The sequence below is a fragment of the Trematomus bernacchii genome, unplaced genomic scaffold (assembly GCF_902827165.1).
Source record: "Trematomus bernacchii unplaced genomic scaffold, fTreBer1.1, whole genome shotgun sequence".
Classification (NCBI taxonomy): Eukaryota; Metazoa; Chordata; class Actinopteri; order Perciformes; family Nototheniidae; genus Trematomus; species Trematomus bernacchii.
This window is the reverse complement of record NW_022987648.1, coordinates 6,629,551-6,646,159: the sequence shown is the minus strand read 5'-3', so window position 1 is coordinate 6,646,159 and position 16,609 is coordinate 6,629,551. Positions and strand designations below refer to the sequence as shown.

The 16,609-nt window shown below is 41.0% G+C and overlaps 1 protein-coding gene across 5 annotated transcripts in view; it reads right to left on the bottom strand.

The window, feature by feature from the left end:
- Nucleotides 1–16,609, bottom strand: part of tns1b (tensin 1b) — a 217,699-nt gene that overhangs the window by 112,723 nt on the left and 88,367 nt on the right. The window contains exon 1 of one of the 5 annotated variants that reach the window (XM_034134703.1): nucleotides 6,460–7,085. The exons of the other annotated variants lie outside the window; for them this stretch is intronic. Within the exon in view, the coding sequence (XP_033990594.1) occupies nucleotides 6,460–6,480 (21 nt within the window). The 5' untranslated portion in view covers nucleotides 6,481–7,085. Of the gene's footprint in view, nucleotides 1–6,459; nucleotides 7,086–16,609 lie in introns of those variants that run through there. 5 annotated transcript variants of the gene reach the window in all.

Here is a 16,609-nt window from a genome sequence, read left to right as displayed (position 1 = left end):
TTAGTACTTTTTTCTTAACATAGGTAACATTAAGCTGTCTGTGGCTCTTTCCTGCTGTAACGATGCACATTACCCCTCTGTGGGACTAATAAAGGTATTCTGATTCTGATATTCAATATTCATAATAGGCCTCTGCAGGCATACATCAACACTGGCATTAGCAAGTCATAAACAAACTGAGCAAAACCTAAAAGTCATTACATTTACATTTCTGGAATTTACACAGCGGTTAAATAAGTCGTTGTTTTGATGTAGAAATATGCATGTGGATAAGAACACGATCATTTATAGAAATAGTAAACACGTTTTGATGTACTTATTTGGACTGCCATCCTAAACACAGAAGTATAGTGAAATAAGGTCTGAAAACCCCCTTAAAAGCCTACAATACACATTCAAGTAAGTAGAGGCATATTAAAGCTGTGTACACACATCTATTCATCATTTAGACCTTGAGTCTCAGCTGCCTGTAGTTTTTGGGAACCAGGCACCACCAATGTGTCCTGTCATTCTGTTTGGAACCAAGCCCCCTTCCCTATCAATCAGCCATTAAAAAAGCAAACAACAACATGAGGACTTTCTGGCAAAGCCAAATAACCAGGTCTGCTTTCTATAAACATTCCTCAGAGAGACATGAAGGCATGATAAGAAGAAGAAAAAACACCGTCTTCACCCTCCCAGTCGACTGCTGGCGCGCACACACACACACACACACACACACACACACACACACACACACACACACACGCGCGCACACACACACACACACACACACACACACACACACACACACACACACACACACACACACACACACACACACACACACACACACACACACACACACACACACACACACACACACACACACACACACACACACACACACACTTCACATAGTGTTCACATGGATGCTCAATGTTATGGGATCAAAATGCACTTTAACTGACGTTCTAATTGATTTATATTGATTTACGTTTACAGAATGCAAATCAAAGCTGGCTAATGTCACACTTTGTGTGTCATCACCTACTGTATACCATGACATTTAATATAGTTATGTTACATTATTGGGTATCAAAGTAATTATATAAATGTATTGGACAAAGTTTGTACATATACTTCTAAATGGCAACATTTGTCTTGCCAATAGTATACACTTTTAGAACTTTTAGAATGCCCATCCTCATCTTTGGACTTAAGTTCTATGATGAAAACATGTTTAAACCTCAGTAAATAAACAGGGTGGTGAAATCCCCCACCCACTCGTTTCCTTCCTGGTGGCTGCACCATTGCTTTCCAATAACTTCTAATGTGAGTTGATGCCTTGAGAGTACCGCCAGGAGCAGCTTCTCCAAATCTGCTGTAAATCTCCAAAGAAGCTGAATGCAGTGATGTAATATATGTGACCACAGAGGTTCAAAGCGATGGCATCTTGTCAAAGTCCATTAGACTCACGTCGAAGTATTAAAGTCAGCTACTAAATCCAGGGAAGCTGACTAGTGCGGTGTTGGAGGGGAATTTTTTAAATGTGACATCATGAACCCTTTGCTTCTCTCTTTGCCTTCTGAACAAACACACTGAAAGAAGTCAAAACTGAAACTTAGCTTCTGGCTAGCTCAAAACTGTGGGCAGAAAAGTTGTTCTAAAAATAGTGCCATATTAAGTATTTGAGTTGAGCTTTAGAATGATTGCAAATAATCCTGGAGAGCTAAAAGGATTGGTCTTGATGCAATTTGCATTCATCTTTTCAACAGAATCACACTTTCCAGTTTCAATATTGTCTGTGACATGTTTTAAATCACTACTAACCAATACACTAACGACTAACCCTTCCTCAAAATAAGGCGAGACATCCAAACTAATCAGCCTGTTAACTAGCTACAACTATCCTAAAATTGAAACTAGACTGGAAAGTACAGTATCAACTTAAGTTGATGAAAATATGAACCATCAACCTAGTTTACCCCTCACACTGTTTGTATAACAAATCATACACAGGAACATGTTGTAGGGGAACTTGTATTGCTTCTTACCAAAGATTATTTTCCATGGACACTGACCTTAAACTGGGACTGAAATTAAACTGCACTGCATTAAGGCTGCGCACAATATCCCAGCCAATGAATGTGCTGGCATGGGGATGACTAAAGCTAAAAAGACAAATCTATAGATCTGTATATCCCAAAACTCTCCACATGGCCTTAACATAACAAATCTTCAGCTGACTCTCATTGCAGGAGCCACATTCAATAAACATCATGCTGCTTTGAAGCCTAAACAGGTCTTTCTGTGAGATGGAGCCCTACAAGGGTCAAATAAGGCTGCCTACCTTTGTAAGAAAATGCTTCTACAGTATGTCTACTACAGCCATAACGAGAAATTGGAATTGCAATTGGGGAACAATGTCATTTAGTGTCAAACTAAAAAGCTGAGTCAAAGACTGGGAACGTTTATTTCCTCTCTTTCTGATGATGAAAATGCCGACGCAATTTAAGAAAGGCCCATTATACGAGGCTTTAGGCTTGATTGCATAGAGTCATTTATAAGATTAGCCCTCATTACATGTTTGACTATAATGTTCCTTTTTAGGGCAATTATGAGAAGTTCCTTTATTTAAAGGGTATTAGACTGTGAGGGTCTACAGAAAGCTTTAGTCTGAGTGTGCTGGCACCACTGGAGGACAAATGGGCAGAAACGATGATTGTGGGAAAGTGGTTTCATTTAGAGTTGAGCTTTTCTTGAGTGGAAACCAACAAAGTCAACACAACGTTCTACCCAAAACGTCTAAAACATGCTCGGTGGAACACCAGTTTGAGTTGTAGCACAAAATAAAACCTGACAATGAAACTGACAACACTACATCAGTTCCGATTTAACGAACGAGGTGTGATGTGGTCAAAGTCGGTGGGCTTTTTGTCGCTTCTCAACGATACTGAGCTGTTACATCCTCGAAGCAGTAAATTCTAAAGGGCTCCACTGTTCATTTTAACTGCAACATTAGTCTCCGGATATGTGTTCTTCATACACTCTTTAAACACCTTCCTGTGGGCCCATGACAGCAGTTTCTCACATGCGCCAGACGACCTGCAAAGTAACCACCATAAGTGAAACATTATAAGCTTTGACTGTGCCTTCATTGGATACTATTAATCACACTAAGAGCCCAACTGTATGGCATGATGCTTTGGCACGGCTATAGATTATTAATGTGGCTAATGTATTGAAGGCTCACAGTTGATGCCAGCTTTTAGTACAGAGGACAAAGGGTATGAATAAATTGCTGCGCACATAGCATTCTGTGAGAATAAAAGACATTCCAACGATATAACCTTATTTGTATTACATTAGGTGGGATATGTATGATCCATGCATTGGTTTAGCCTATGTTGTATATTCAATGTTTGAACTTGAGCATAACATTTAGTGAGTGTTGAAAAATGTCTCACTTCCTTATAATCCAATGTACTTCTATACCCTTGAATCAAGGACCAATGCCAAGTTTCTATCTATCCATCTATCCATCCATTTATATATCCATCCTTCCATCCATCCATCAGCCTATCTATCCATCCATATAGATGAATAAAGAAAAGAGAAAGGTAGAGGGAGAGGAACAATAGAACAAAGAGAATTACTAAAAAGAACGGCGTAAAGGAAATGAAGTTTTGTCTGAGACTCTCATCCAGCTTTCACACTTGTGCTTAACATGGGGAATGTAAACTGAAACAAATGTTCAAGTCTGACACGAAGAGTTTCACAAATGATGGTTATCAAACACAAGTCCTTTGCACAGTCATTAACTTGACCTGTATCAATAAGAAAAACAATAAAGAAAACAAACTGTCTACTACACTAAACAGTAATGCAGAGGGTTAGCTGTGTCTGCACGGCCTGAAACACACATACTGTACACCAAGGCATTACGTCAGCAGAGAAGCATGAGAATTCATGCTGGTGGTTTTATACGGTCTACGGACCACTGCCGTATCCAAGAAACTCACTCACACAGAGACGTAGTCAGTCAACACACACCTTCCAAACTGCCCAGCCCTTCCTATGTGCCCGTACTGCCCGCAGTGTGGTTGTGTGTCTGTGGTCAGGCATCTATCATGAGGTGCATGGAGGAGGGGGTTGACTGGAGCACTGTTTCCCTGGCAGATGGTAATGATGAAAAATGTCTTCTCTGAAATCCAGTCCGGCACGGGCTCCCTGCCAGTGGTTGTACGCCATTCCCACACAACCAGGAGTCATGGGTAATGCTGCTGCTCTCCGGGCAGGACAGGGCTGCGTTACATTTATGTTCGACTGGAATGCTTCCAAGGAATGTGCGGGTCACACATCATACGAGTGACGACAAATCTGATGTCAGATATTGCGCACTACAGCATATGAGAGATGTTCAAATCCAGTGGTTCCCAAGCTTTTTTTAAAGACATATCCCAACAGCTCTATCAGATAAACTCAAGTACCTCTTCATCAACAACACTCCGAATGAGCTTTTTTGTATGTATCACTTGGATACAGAGTATTCAGGTATTCATTTGTTCTACTAGTGGTGGAAGAAGTAGCTATTTCAACCGTGTATCCTTTGCTTCGGGTTAGATAACTATTTTTAAATTCATTATTTTTAGCCTACTATTTAGACGTCTCTGATCGATCACTAACTTTTTTTCAAACACTATCAATCGCAACAAATGTCTTTAAGTTACAATAGACTCAATATATATATATAATTTGTATATAACATATCAGTTCAGCTACAACATGATATTTCCATGGTTACTACAGATGTCACCCCTATAAGGTAACTAGCAGTGGTTGAAAATGACTGTTCTAATCAATACTTTAATACCAACAATGGTTTAAATTACTTTATGAAATGTAATAAATGACTCACAAAACTCTGCAGTTCCCCCCAGCTCTATTGAATGTTTTATCTTCTTTTAGTCAAAGTCACAGCTAGAAATGGTCCTTATTTAGCAACCTAACATTTGGGGCCTACCTTGTTCCGGGGGGTCTGCTTTAGAATATAGATTTAAGACCTAAATGTAGTAGTGCTTAATCCAATTACCACAAACCAAACACACTATGGGGGTACTGGCTGGCTTCTAGGTTTTTGGGTTTAAAGCTGCCATGTGTTCAGCCATGCATAGTTGCGCTTTGCACTGTGCTTGGAAGTGACGGGGTACAAAAACAATGCATAGAGAGTTGCTAGTGTACATGGACCATGAAGCTTTGAGTGATTCGACTCAGTTGACTGGTGGAAGACCGTTCTATAACATCAAAGAGATTATAATTGCAACATCAAAAAGTACCTGCCATTGTGTTGCAACAAAACTATAGTACATTAATGTTTTTATAAAAGCCACATTTGAAGGACTATTCAAGGCTTATCTTTCATAGTTTAATGTGGGGCTGGCAAAACAAATAAGAGTCCATTAGGAACCCAGACATCCACAAAGACAGGGCTGACAGGAGAAATCACAGTTGTCAGCGTACATAACTACCTTACAAATCTCCTTAAGAATATGTTCAACGTTTTCAAACTATGCACTTATTCTTTTTCTCCCCAATTTGAAGCAAATTGGAGACAATTGTGACTCACTCTACTGTACGTAAGTGCCAAACATTTCCAAGACACTGCTGGGTTTCTCACGCCTGGGGCGATGTTTTCTCTGCAACAACTTTTGCAAGGTCCTATTGTGAAACACTGCGGCAGAGTTCATGAGCTGCAGACCCACCAACACTGAAATCAGTGGAAGAAGGCTTACATTCCCTCTTTCATAAATACAGTTTTCATAGATTAAATATGACTTTCTACTATAAAAGACTGATGGCAGTTTCTTTTCTAAACTGTGCTTTGACCTCTGGGTCAAAAAAGGGGGTGAGCTTAATAAAGTACATTGAAAAACAGGCCCACATGCACGCTACAGTACTCTCAATAGGTACTGAGAACAGACATAAGCCACCACTCTCATTCCAGCTACGACCATTGGGCCACCAACCACAAAACATGGCAAGCCAAGGAGACCACACAGACACAAGGAATGCTTTACAGTACATACAACGTCTACAGTAATGCAACAAAAACAATGTCCAATCCAGCTCTCTTACATGCCTCTTCACACACATTCCTGTAATGTGTTCAGCTACACAGAAGAAGCGCAATGCACTGTGTCATCCAAACATGATGATTGTATTACTTTTCAGACACAGAAATCCACACGTTCTACTGTATGAATGCAAGTAGAAACTGAACACATACAGTAGGACCTAGTACTGCTCATATGTCATACATGCCCAAAACAACAGACATAGAGCACTTCCTCCAAATAAAGCCATAATGCGGAGGGTTTGCTGTGAAACAGAGCAGAGCCAACACTTGGGACAGCCCGGTGTTCTGATACCAGACAAGCAGCAGCTCTTCCCCCCCTCATACAATCACACAGTCCTTACCTGAAACACTGCGGTGGCCATCCTGTGTTAGTGTCTGTGTCGTTCTGTCTCTCACTCTTTGGTTCTCTTTGTGTGTTAGTGCTGCATCGTCCTTATCCGCTCCGTGCAGCAGAGAGGATTTTTCTCTGCGCTCCGACCAGATGGCTAAAGCTAAATCCACTCACTGTTACCTTGGTGCAGCGCGGAGCTGGAGGAGTGTACAAGTGTGTGTGTCAGAGAGAGAGAGTGTGTGATTCAGGCTCCAGGCTAATAAGTCTGGCAAGTCTCTCCCTCTCTCACTCCTCCTCCTCCAAGAAAATGAGCATAAAAATGTCTAAAGAGTCTTTATGTGAGGGGGAGAAGTGCAGCCAAAGGCAAATCTTAACATCCCACAACTGGAAACGGCGCAGTGCAGCACTCAGCGCTGAATAAGCAGGCAAAGTCTGGCTACAGGCGATTTCCCTCTCTTTCTCTGCCTGGGTTTTTCTCCTCCCTCTTGTTCAGTCCGGTTTCAGCCTCCTCCCAAAACAGGGGAGACACATGAGTGTAACGAGAAAGGAGAAATATACTGAAGTGAATTTCCCAGGGAGATCAGGGGGAACGGGACGTGAGCACGGGAAACAAAAGCACAGCTATTTTCTTCCTCTGTCTGTCTTTCTCTGACACACACACAATCACACACACACTCCTTCCTCACAAGCTCATTCTTTATTCGCTCCTTGTTATCAGCTTCTCAAGTTACAGGTTAAATATGAGTTGCACCCCCTACACCCGCCTTTTCTGTCTTTCTTTGACTTTCCCTCTCTCTCACACACACACCCACACACAGACCCACACTCACTCTACAGCTGCACAAGAGAGAAAGTACTGTACCATGAATGAATCCATTGACTTCACTGGAACTCCGTCAGTCAGACAGTGTCAACAGCAGTGTGGAGATACACACGTATCGGTCTTTCAGATCGCAGAGACAATTATTCATGAGGGCCTTATTCCAGGAGTTCAGTCTCATATTGATATGCTATTGTTATGAGATATGGATGTGAAGTTTAAAACTTAACAACATGCACAACAATATAAAGTAATGTACAATTCGGTGAGAAAACTGAAGTCAACTGGTGATCACAACAGTACCTGTCCCTGAATCTAATTCCTAGGAACTAATACGAAATATTTATTCATCATATTTAAATTAGATTGTATTCAACATTTGTGTGCATTCTTTTTTTAATTACTTTTGGGCACCCAGTTCCTTTATCAGAAATATGTTAAAGGCGGAGCCAGAGGGGATGACCCATGTAAATGGCCCCGAGGGCGGAGGCGAACCCCGGTCAGTTGGACGAGGACTTGGCCTTACTTCATTGGCTGGCAGTTCTACCAGGTGAAATTTCTGGCGACCCTAATTGTTGTCCTTTTTGTCAAGATTAAATTAGCCTTTGAATCTGCTGACTTGATCCTTCACTTTCTTTCACTGAAGAATTGTATCTACTCCACACTGTATCCTTGCAAAATATACATTAAAATAACGACATGTATGACAAGCTTTTTGTAATTGTGACAAACTCATTTGCTTCCACATTGGAGAACTTGATTACATTTAAGAGGTTGGTAAATGCCCTGCTCTGATGTTGCTACGGTAACGTTTGACCCCAAAGAAGCTGATTCAGTCTCTTGATGAGGCTCACTACTTCAACTTCCTGACACTCAGTCAATCAGATGATTTGCTGTGCAGCTTGGAAAACACAGATATAAATGTACTTAAATTAAACATTATGTCACATTTTAAAAGACTATTGGTCCTTTGTCATTAGCCAGCAATTTGTGAGTCTTCTGACAACCAAATGTTCTCGTCTTTAAGGCTCTTCTGATTCTCTGTTTGTACACAAGAAAAATATAGTGCACTTTAATATGTATATTATCCACTTTATCAGGATATTTCTCTATAAAAGCAAAATATTTTGGGCTTAATCTGTATGTCAACCAAAGCAAGACTATCAACCAGATAACCAATGTTCATGGGCCTTGGCCAACCAAAACTCAACCCTGACTTTTGTTTGACTTACTATGGATATGTAAAGTAGCATGCAAATAACACCTACATGTAACTCACGTGTAATACCCATGTTTATTTTAACCCCAATATTTTCCTAACCCTAACCCCAGTATGTCGGCTGCCTGAACATGTTCAGCACTGCAGGGGCATGCAGAGGAATATTAATCGTTGGGAATGCACGAGAAATGCAAGACATATCAAACAAAACTGTTGTATGAGGATATGTTAACTGTCAAATCACAAAAATGTAACTTCTCTCATTAGATAGAACAATTTAAATTCTGTGACTGTGAATCAAAAGCTGCCTGTGACTTGAAATCAAATCAAATCAAATCAAATCAAATCAAATCAGGTTTTATTTATAAAGCACATTTAAAAGCGATTTTTGGTCGAGCCAAAGTGCTGTACATGTAATAAAAACACATTACTACAAAACACAATAAACGACAATAAATTACAGCATATAAAACTTAAAAAACAAAATAAGAATAAAAACACACGGAAAAGTCAGGAGTCATGCTCCGCTCTAACTAGAAATGTAATGAATGGAATCCAAAGTCATTTCCCCAATACCAAACATGTCTCCAAATGCTGTTTGCTACAATTATCAGTCAACATAGTAATGTCTAACCAATTGAATTTCATCCACAAATTGAAATATGAGCTTTAAAACACTGGCTTCCATGTCACGTGGAATCAAGATGAGAGTCAGGTTGTACAGAAAGTATGGTAAGCACTCTGGCATTTTAATTTGTTTCCTCCAGTAGCAGACAAAGGGGCATTACTGAAGAATGTTTGGTACAGATTTGTAGCACATTAAGTACCACGCCTCAACATGGAAAGAATGGTCGCCGTCTTTGATGTTGCTCAGAAGTAATTACACGGAGGGTACTTCTAATAGCAACACCTTTAGCTGGAGCCGTGTTCTCCAGATGTCGGCCCAGAAAGCGTTATTTTATTCGCTATTAATGACAAGGGCCAGGAAGGAAGCGGGGGCTGCCACGGAGGAGACGTATGCTTTATGGCACCAAAACAACATGCTTGTTTATGTGAGATGCATACCTTCATGTAGGGATCAGGCAGGACTGTAGGAGTGGGAATCCCCTTGTTTTGTTTGTGTCTGTGTTTGTACATGTGAGTCAATGCACTTAGAGCTCTGCGTTGCCACACTGCAATGCAATTATGCATAAAGTACCAACAGTTACGCTATCTGTCGGGATTGCAAAGCATGGGAATGTAATCCGTCTGTGTTTGAGGCCAGTTTCTCTTAGTCTAGTCTATTTCCTGTGACCTGGCTTCTATTCATCATCCCGTGACTGCTGTCTGTAATCTGAAGGCCAATGATCCTTTGTTCTAGCATGAGAAAGACATCATTTCAAGTCAATTGGACCGAGGAATTGTTGCTGGATCCCCAACATTAGCGTGAAGCCTTACTGTACGTAAACAGAGAAATAAGCTGGGGTGTCGCTGTTCTTACATTTTCAATCATTGAAAACAAGGTGGAAATGTTGAGTAAGCAAACTAGAATAAATTGTGATATATTGGTCCAATAGAGTGTTGCATTGATGACATATTTTTGTAGGCCGCCCCGGAAGTAAGCGTCGCAAAGGCTCCCTCGATAAAAAAGCAATGGATTTGATATAGCAGAAAATAAGAAGGATAGATTATAAGGATAACTCCACGTTATTAGCACTTTGGGAATTTTGATGCATAAATGCAATTGCCAGAAGAAAAAAGCTAACTTTATTCTGATACTTGTTAGCAACCCCTGCTTATATGACATGTAGAAGCTTCAAACATACACAAGTGGGGTATTTACTGATGTGTTTCTCTTCAGCTTGTGTTAACCACTGACCTTATTTCAGGCATCTAGCAAAAAACAGGTTAAAAAAACTGCTGACTTCGAGACAAGTGAACCGGAAGATGTGAAATGCTAACTAATCTCTGGGTTTGAGGACTTGTTCCTGCACCACTTCATGTGAATGTTGCAGTTGGCTGAATGACAAGGAACGTAAGAAGCAAGGACAGAAAAGAAACAAAACAAGTACAACAGTCTTGGGGAAAGTGTCATAGAGAGGAAGAGTTAATGTAGGGTAAACTAAGAATAAGACAGAAAGAAAGCGAGGGACGTAGAGAGAGTATTCTGTCGGGTGAGGTCCAGTTTCATGAGTCTGACTCAGGCTTTCCCAGGCAGCAGCCGAGCAGCTCCCTGTCCCCCAGCGGCCAGGGGAACGTTCCACCAACGCCCATGCAGCGCATACAGACCAGATTTAACATGGATGTTTCTCCTGGATGGTCGTGATCAGACAGCAGGAGCACAGACACAGTGGAAGAACATAGATGGACATGGAAAAGAGATGGACAGGCTGGAGATATATGGGTGGGGATGTTGAACAACAAACGTCTCCTTCAGAATGTACTGAGGAGGTGTTGAGTCATTTCACACAGCTGAAGATTAGGGGGTGCTTCCTCAGCAACTGTTCCTTATGAATAATAATGGATTACTAACTTTGTAGGGCAATTACATTTCCGGTAATTTATGCAACGGCATGCTCAACGAAGTTATTCCCTTAACTTATTCCTTCCACCGCTGTCTTCTGCTTAAAGTTGGCCCATTGTTGACATTCTTTCCAGAAACTCTTGATTACTCCATCATGTTAAAGGCTGGGCGTTCCTGTTTGTTTTTTCTGCTGTATCTATGCACATGGAGCTACCATGCAGTTACTAAATACATGGCCATAAGCCACTGCTGGTTGTGTAACCACTTTACTCACACACTGGAACGGGGAGAGATGACAGATGATTGTTGTTGTTTTCCATGAAGACTACAGATCAGAAGGCCTCAGTTTTGTTTCTCTGAGCCGCAATTGTTGCTGTTAAGCTTGTTATTGAGCTTAAGTCTGCAACAGTATTTTGTTCTCGTGGTCAAAGTTAAAGCTGCACAGATAGTTATTGTTGCAATGGATTAAATTAGGTATATGTATTGTGAAAAGTGTCTCGCTCAACAAACCCATAGAACTACTGTATCACTCATTGAGCTGTTTTTGTTTGATCTCAACAGTCGCATACACACAGTGCCAGAAACATGACTCCAATGTGTGTTTGCTGTATGTTTAAATAACTCACTTTTAGCTTAACAAACTGGGCACTTTGAGGAATATATCATCGATTAGCAGGGTACTTTGCGATAGATATTCTTCCATTAACACAATACGAAAAAAGAAAAAAATTGTACTATTTGTCATTTTGTGTTTCTAATGTAATGGTATTGGCTAAAAAGAGGTGTGGAGATGGTTCCGGCTATACACATTTGTTAGCTTTTCTTAACTCTGATTCAGAAAGCCAACAGCGCTAAAGTTGGATTTGTTTAACATCTAACTAACTAACTAAGCGAGTAAAGCGTTTCTTTTGACCAAGCCATAGTTGGTGATCATTGAGACATGTTTGGTGTGTTTTATTTTGCTACTGTTGGGTTTGAATGATGTGTGTTCTACTCTGGGATAACAAGGCAATTAAGCTTCACATATAAGGGCAAATACATCGGCATCTGTCGGTTTTTGAGTTCACGTGGCCAGTTGAGAGATTGTAACATATCGCCCAACCTCTTTGATGGTGTGATCACTTAATAAGGCTATTATATATGTCGATGTTGGGTCTACATCCTGTTTGCTGCCCCCCACTGGCAAGACAAGCACAGCTTAGTGCAGCTATCTTCTCCAGGACTGCACTACCTTTAACCTTTCAATACAGCTCTAAAAATAACAACATTCCAGTGCAAATATTTTGTCTCATTGAATCATTCTCCTCATGATCTGAAACTTGTCTTGTTGAAACTAAAATAAGAAACATCATTTCTCAAATGAGAGGCCGTATGATTTACCCCGTGCTCGTGTTGTTGTGTTCCCTCACCGGTTGCTGTCCTGAGAGGAGGGCAGAGCAGCGAGCATGTGTTCTGTCCTGTGACTGCTAATTCAATTAGCCTCAGAGCTGTCAGCCTGCTCTGTATGTGATCAGACTCTGAGCCGCTAACTAAAAAACACAGTACGTACAGACACACTGGCAGAGACCCAGAGGAATACTTTGATTATGACGCCCCCCCCATCCATGTTTTCCCTCACTCGTTCCTAGCCCCTCAGTCTGTCACAGCGATATGATTTTCACATGTTTTTCTTTAACATAAGTTCACCCTCCCTCTCCTGCTCCCTCCTTCTGACTGTAACTCCCATGTCTCACTATCTGCAGAGCTGCCGCTGCATGGAAGAGGAAGGAAGTTGTTCATGTTGTTACTGGGATTCAATACCACACAGACATATTTGAAACCTCACCTTGGGTTATGTTATGGCTCCTGTTCTTATAGGCAAAGAACAATGTGTTGCGTCTTTCTAATAATGGCTGGTCTTTGGTTTCTCTATCACTCTGTAACCTTTCGGTAAGCATCAAGAATATAGAGCACTAACTGATTCCTTTTTTAGGGAGGCTGTACAATCTACATAAGGTTGGACAACACCTCATGTAAGAAATACTGAAAGTGTTATAAGGACTTTAAGTAAGGAAAACATCATCAAGTCTTACAAGTGTCAGAGAAATGAACTTCAATTAGAGAGGGACGAATGAATGAGCCTCTAACAGCAGGTATTCACAGTTCTCTGCCTGTATGACTAACATCCTGAGAGCCCTTGCCTGTGCCAAAGACACAGTATTAAATGACACATTGCCACATCTTCCAAAGTGTCCAATTATGTTTGCGTGATAAATCAGTCCTGGAGCAACGCGTGGTATCTAAAGGAAGTATTTGAATCAGGGGGAGGAGGTGAATCATGCCTAAAGAAAGAGGTAATTGAGCGTGAGTACACAAATATGTGTTATGTTTGTCCAACTGTCACAATTTCTCTTTAAAACTACCTAAAGTTCGCCAAATGTTAAGTATGCTAAAGTTAATTGTTGCTGGAATAGTTCATTGAGATATCCATCATTGATCAACAGACATTTATTAAATACAATTTTAGATGAGCAATTCATTGTTTGAGTCAGTGATGTCAAACATGGGTAGTGTTTACCAAATTCACTTTTTGACTTGAATGCCAATTTGAAATCAAGAAACATGGGATTTGTTTCCTTTGCATGTGGTAATAAAGCAAAAAGAATATTCACTTTGGACCTGATGGTGGCATTAGATGGAAAATGAATGGATCACCAACCTTAGTATTGAGAGGAATGTGGAATTTCTTGGCAATAAGTGTTGTGAGTTCAGTCAGTACCACAAATGTGAAAAGTTAGAGATTTATTTAGGTTATTAAGATTCACCATCCGGGAACCATTAACGTGAATCAAAAATGTTATGGCAATCCATCCAATTCCTGTAAAGATATTCCAGCATAGGCTAAAGTGAAAAGCCAAAAAGAACAGCTCTGGTTCCAACTTCTCTAATCTGAAGATATGCTGCTTCTTCTATTTTAGATTATTGTAAATGTAGAGGCTTAATGTTTTGGACAGTTGTTACTTATGCGTAGACCTCTATCCTGCAGATGAAGTATGGTCTCTCTAAAGACTTCTGCCTTGTGTTTGAAGCTCCTGGTGACCAGACACCTACTCTCTGCAGTTATAAATCCAAGAAGCATCAACAGGTGAGGGCCATCTGCAAACCCATTGTTCAAAAACACACCTCACATGTGTGGCTACAGGTGTTTGGATGTGTCAAAAACTTGGACTTAAAGGTCCCATGTCATGGCCATTTCTACTGATCATATTTCCATTGTTGAGGTATACTAAAATACATTTATATTGTGCAATTTTCCAAACTCACATTGGTTTCTCATACAGCATCTCTGTATAGTATGCGTATTCACTCTCTGTCCTAAACGGCTTGTTGGAGCTCCTGCCCCCCCCCTCCCTGTGAGCCCAGTGGCCGTCTGCGAGACAGTGAGACACAGCGAAACCCAGCCCGAACACACACACATACCCGCAGCCTGGCTGGGGGTTTGTGCGTGTGCCCAGGCTGAGTTCCGCGGTGTCTCGCTGTCTCGCCGACCCCACACCAGTGAGCCAGCTCACAGTGTCCTGCTCCTCGCAGCAGCGAGCCTCGCAATGTCCCGCCGAGTGTGTGTGTGTGTGTGTGTGTGAGGAAGTCCGCGGATTGGTCCAAACGTAACGGCTCCGCAGACGTAACGTAACGGCTCCGTTTGGACCAATCTGCGGAGCCGTTACGTTACGTCACTATAACCAAGAAGTAAACAATGGAAAAAGAGAAATCCCCAACGAGGCGTTCTGGGGCAGCATAGACAGGTCTTTTCTGTGTTAGAGTTTTACTCCCTACAGGGTGTACATTGAGGGTTTGTGACTCTGCAGACCGTTTACATGCTAGATAACACACAAGGGGACGGGTAATAACCGGAAAAGCATGACATGGGACCTTTAATAAAAAATGATAGATATATAGTTTGCTTTATTCTCTACCGCACCAAAGACTTTCAATCTCCAGGTGATTGCTCAGAAATGTTAAAAATGTCTGGAAACAGTTGCCTCTAAGATGCATGCAGTGCCAAAAGGAATGCTTGTTTGAATTAAATAGGTTTGTAGTTTTAACCAGAAATGGAGAAAGCATAGGTTATCTAGTATGTCCACTGCTTTGATTGATTATCCTTATTGTAGGCAATCTACTGTTTGAATTCCTCATTAAGGTCTATTCACATGTGTTTGAATGGTGATCATTAGTCAAGCATGAAAAGACTCAGAGCGACCTAACAACCGGTGTTCTTTAAAAGTGTTTCCACATTCTGGGATACAAAGAATTGTCAAACACGAAGAGCAAGATGAGGACATATCCATCAGCAAGCTGCAGTTCTCTAACTGAAGCATGTTGTGCTCAATGAGAGGAACTGAAGGGGTCACAAATAACAACCTGAAATAACAAAAACACAGAGTGGCCGGCCAGCACAAAGACACATCGGATTTTTCTCCAAACACACATTCGGAGAAATGCAGTAGCTGGGAAAAATGAAAACAAATGCTTCATCATTTTGGAGTGTGGAATGAGAAACCAGTGGAGTGAAAGTGTGTGTGTGTCCTTCCACCTTGCTTTCTCAGACCCCCTTCCTCATTAGCAGGAACATGGTAGTTTCCTTCTCAAAACACACTCGACAGGCAACGAAGGATCAGTGAAATCTAATAGGTTGTTCTCAGCACCTCAGCTTGTTCCTGACTTGAAGTGTTCCCAATCCAGTGAAACCTGAGCGGTGTCAGCAGGGATCACTACCCAGCCTACGCTAGTTATCAGATATTCATTTTGATGTGTTGGCTAATATGTCACATCAATCGCAGTACCAACATGCTAGAGGAGAACCAATAAATAAAGAATAAAGATATATAAATAAGGATTAATCAGTTGGTCACAGCCTACAATCGTTAACCTGTTTATATTGTACAATGTCACATTTACTTCTTATGTTTTTGTTTATATTTTTTGAATCAATTATTGCTTTTTTGTACTCATTTTTGTATGATTTAATAATTATTTTATTCAATGTTCTTGTATTATTAATTGTATTCTCTAACAGTCATTAAACCCAATTTCCTCCTTGGATAAATAAAGTGTTCTTATAATTCTGAATAACTCATCAATATTAAGGTTCAAATACGTACTTGACCACACCACACTCCTCTTTATTAAATGTTTGTTAGATTTAGTTATATAAAGAATAATAACGATTTTATTAAGTTTATCTGCTTAATTTGTATACACTGTATACTTTGCCGTACTTAGTGCCGGCACTTAGTGCCCCAGCACTTAGTACCTCCATGGAACTAAGTACAGATCACGTTCACACCGGAATAATTCCCTGAGGGAGGATTACGCAAATGAGCCGCTGACGTCACTTCTTCTTCTTCTGCTTTGGGTTTACTGGCAGGCCGCAAACCACTTCACGGCGTATACTGCCACCCGGAGTCGCCGGCCGGAAGTCCCCGGAGTTGGGGACTGGCTTCAGTAGAAGCTGCTGGGACTCCCAGCAGCTTCTACTGAAGCCTTCCCAGTAAATCGCCAGAACGCCGACACCTCCTCATCTCCACCGCTCCCATGTTTTCTTTTGTGTTGCCATAAGTTAGTCTCTCTCCGTTTGTAAG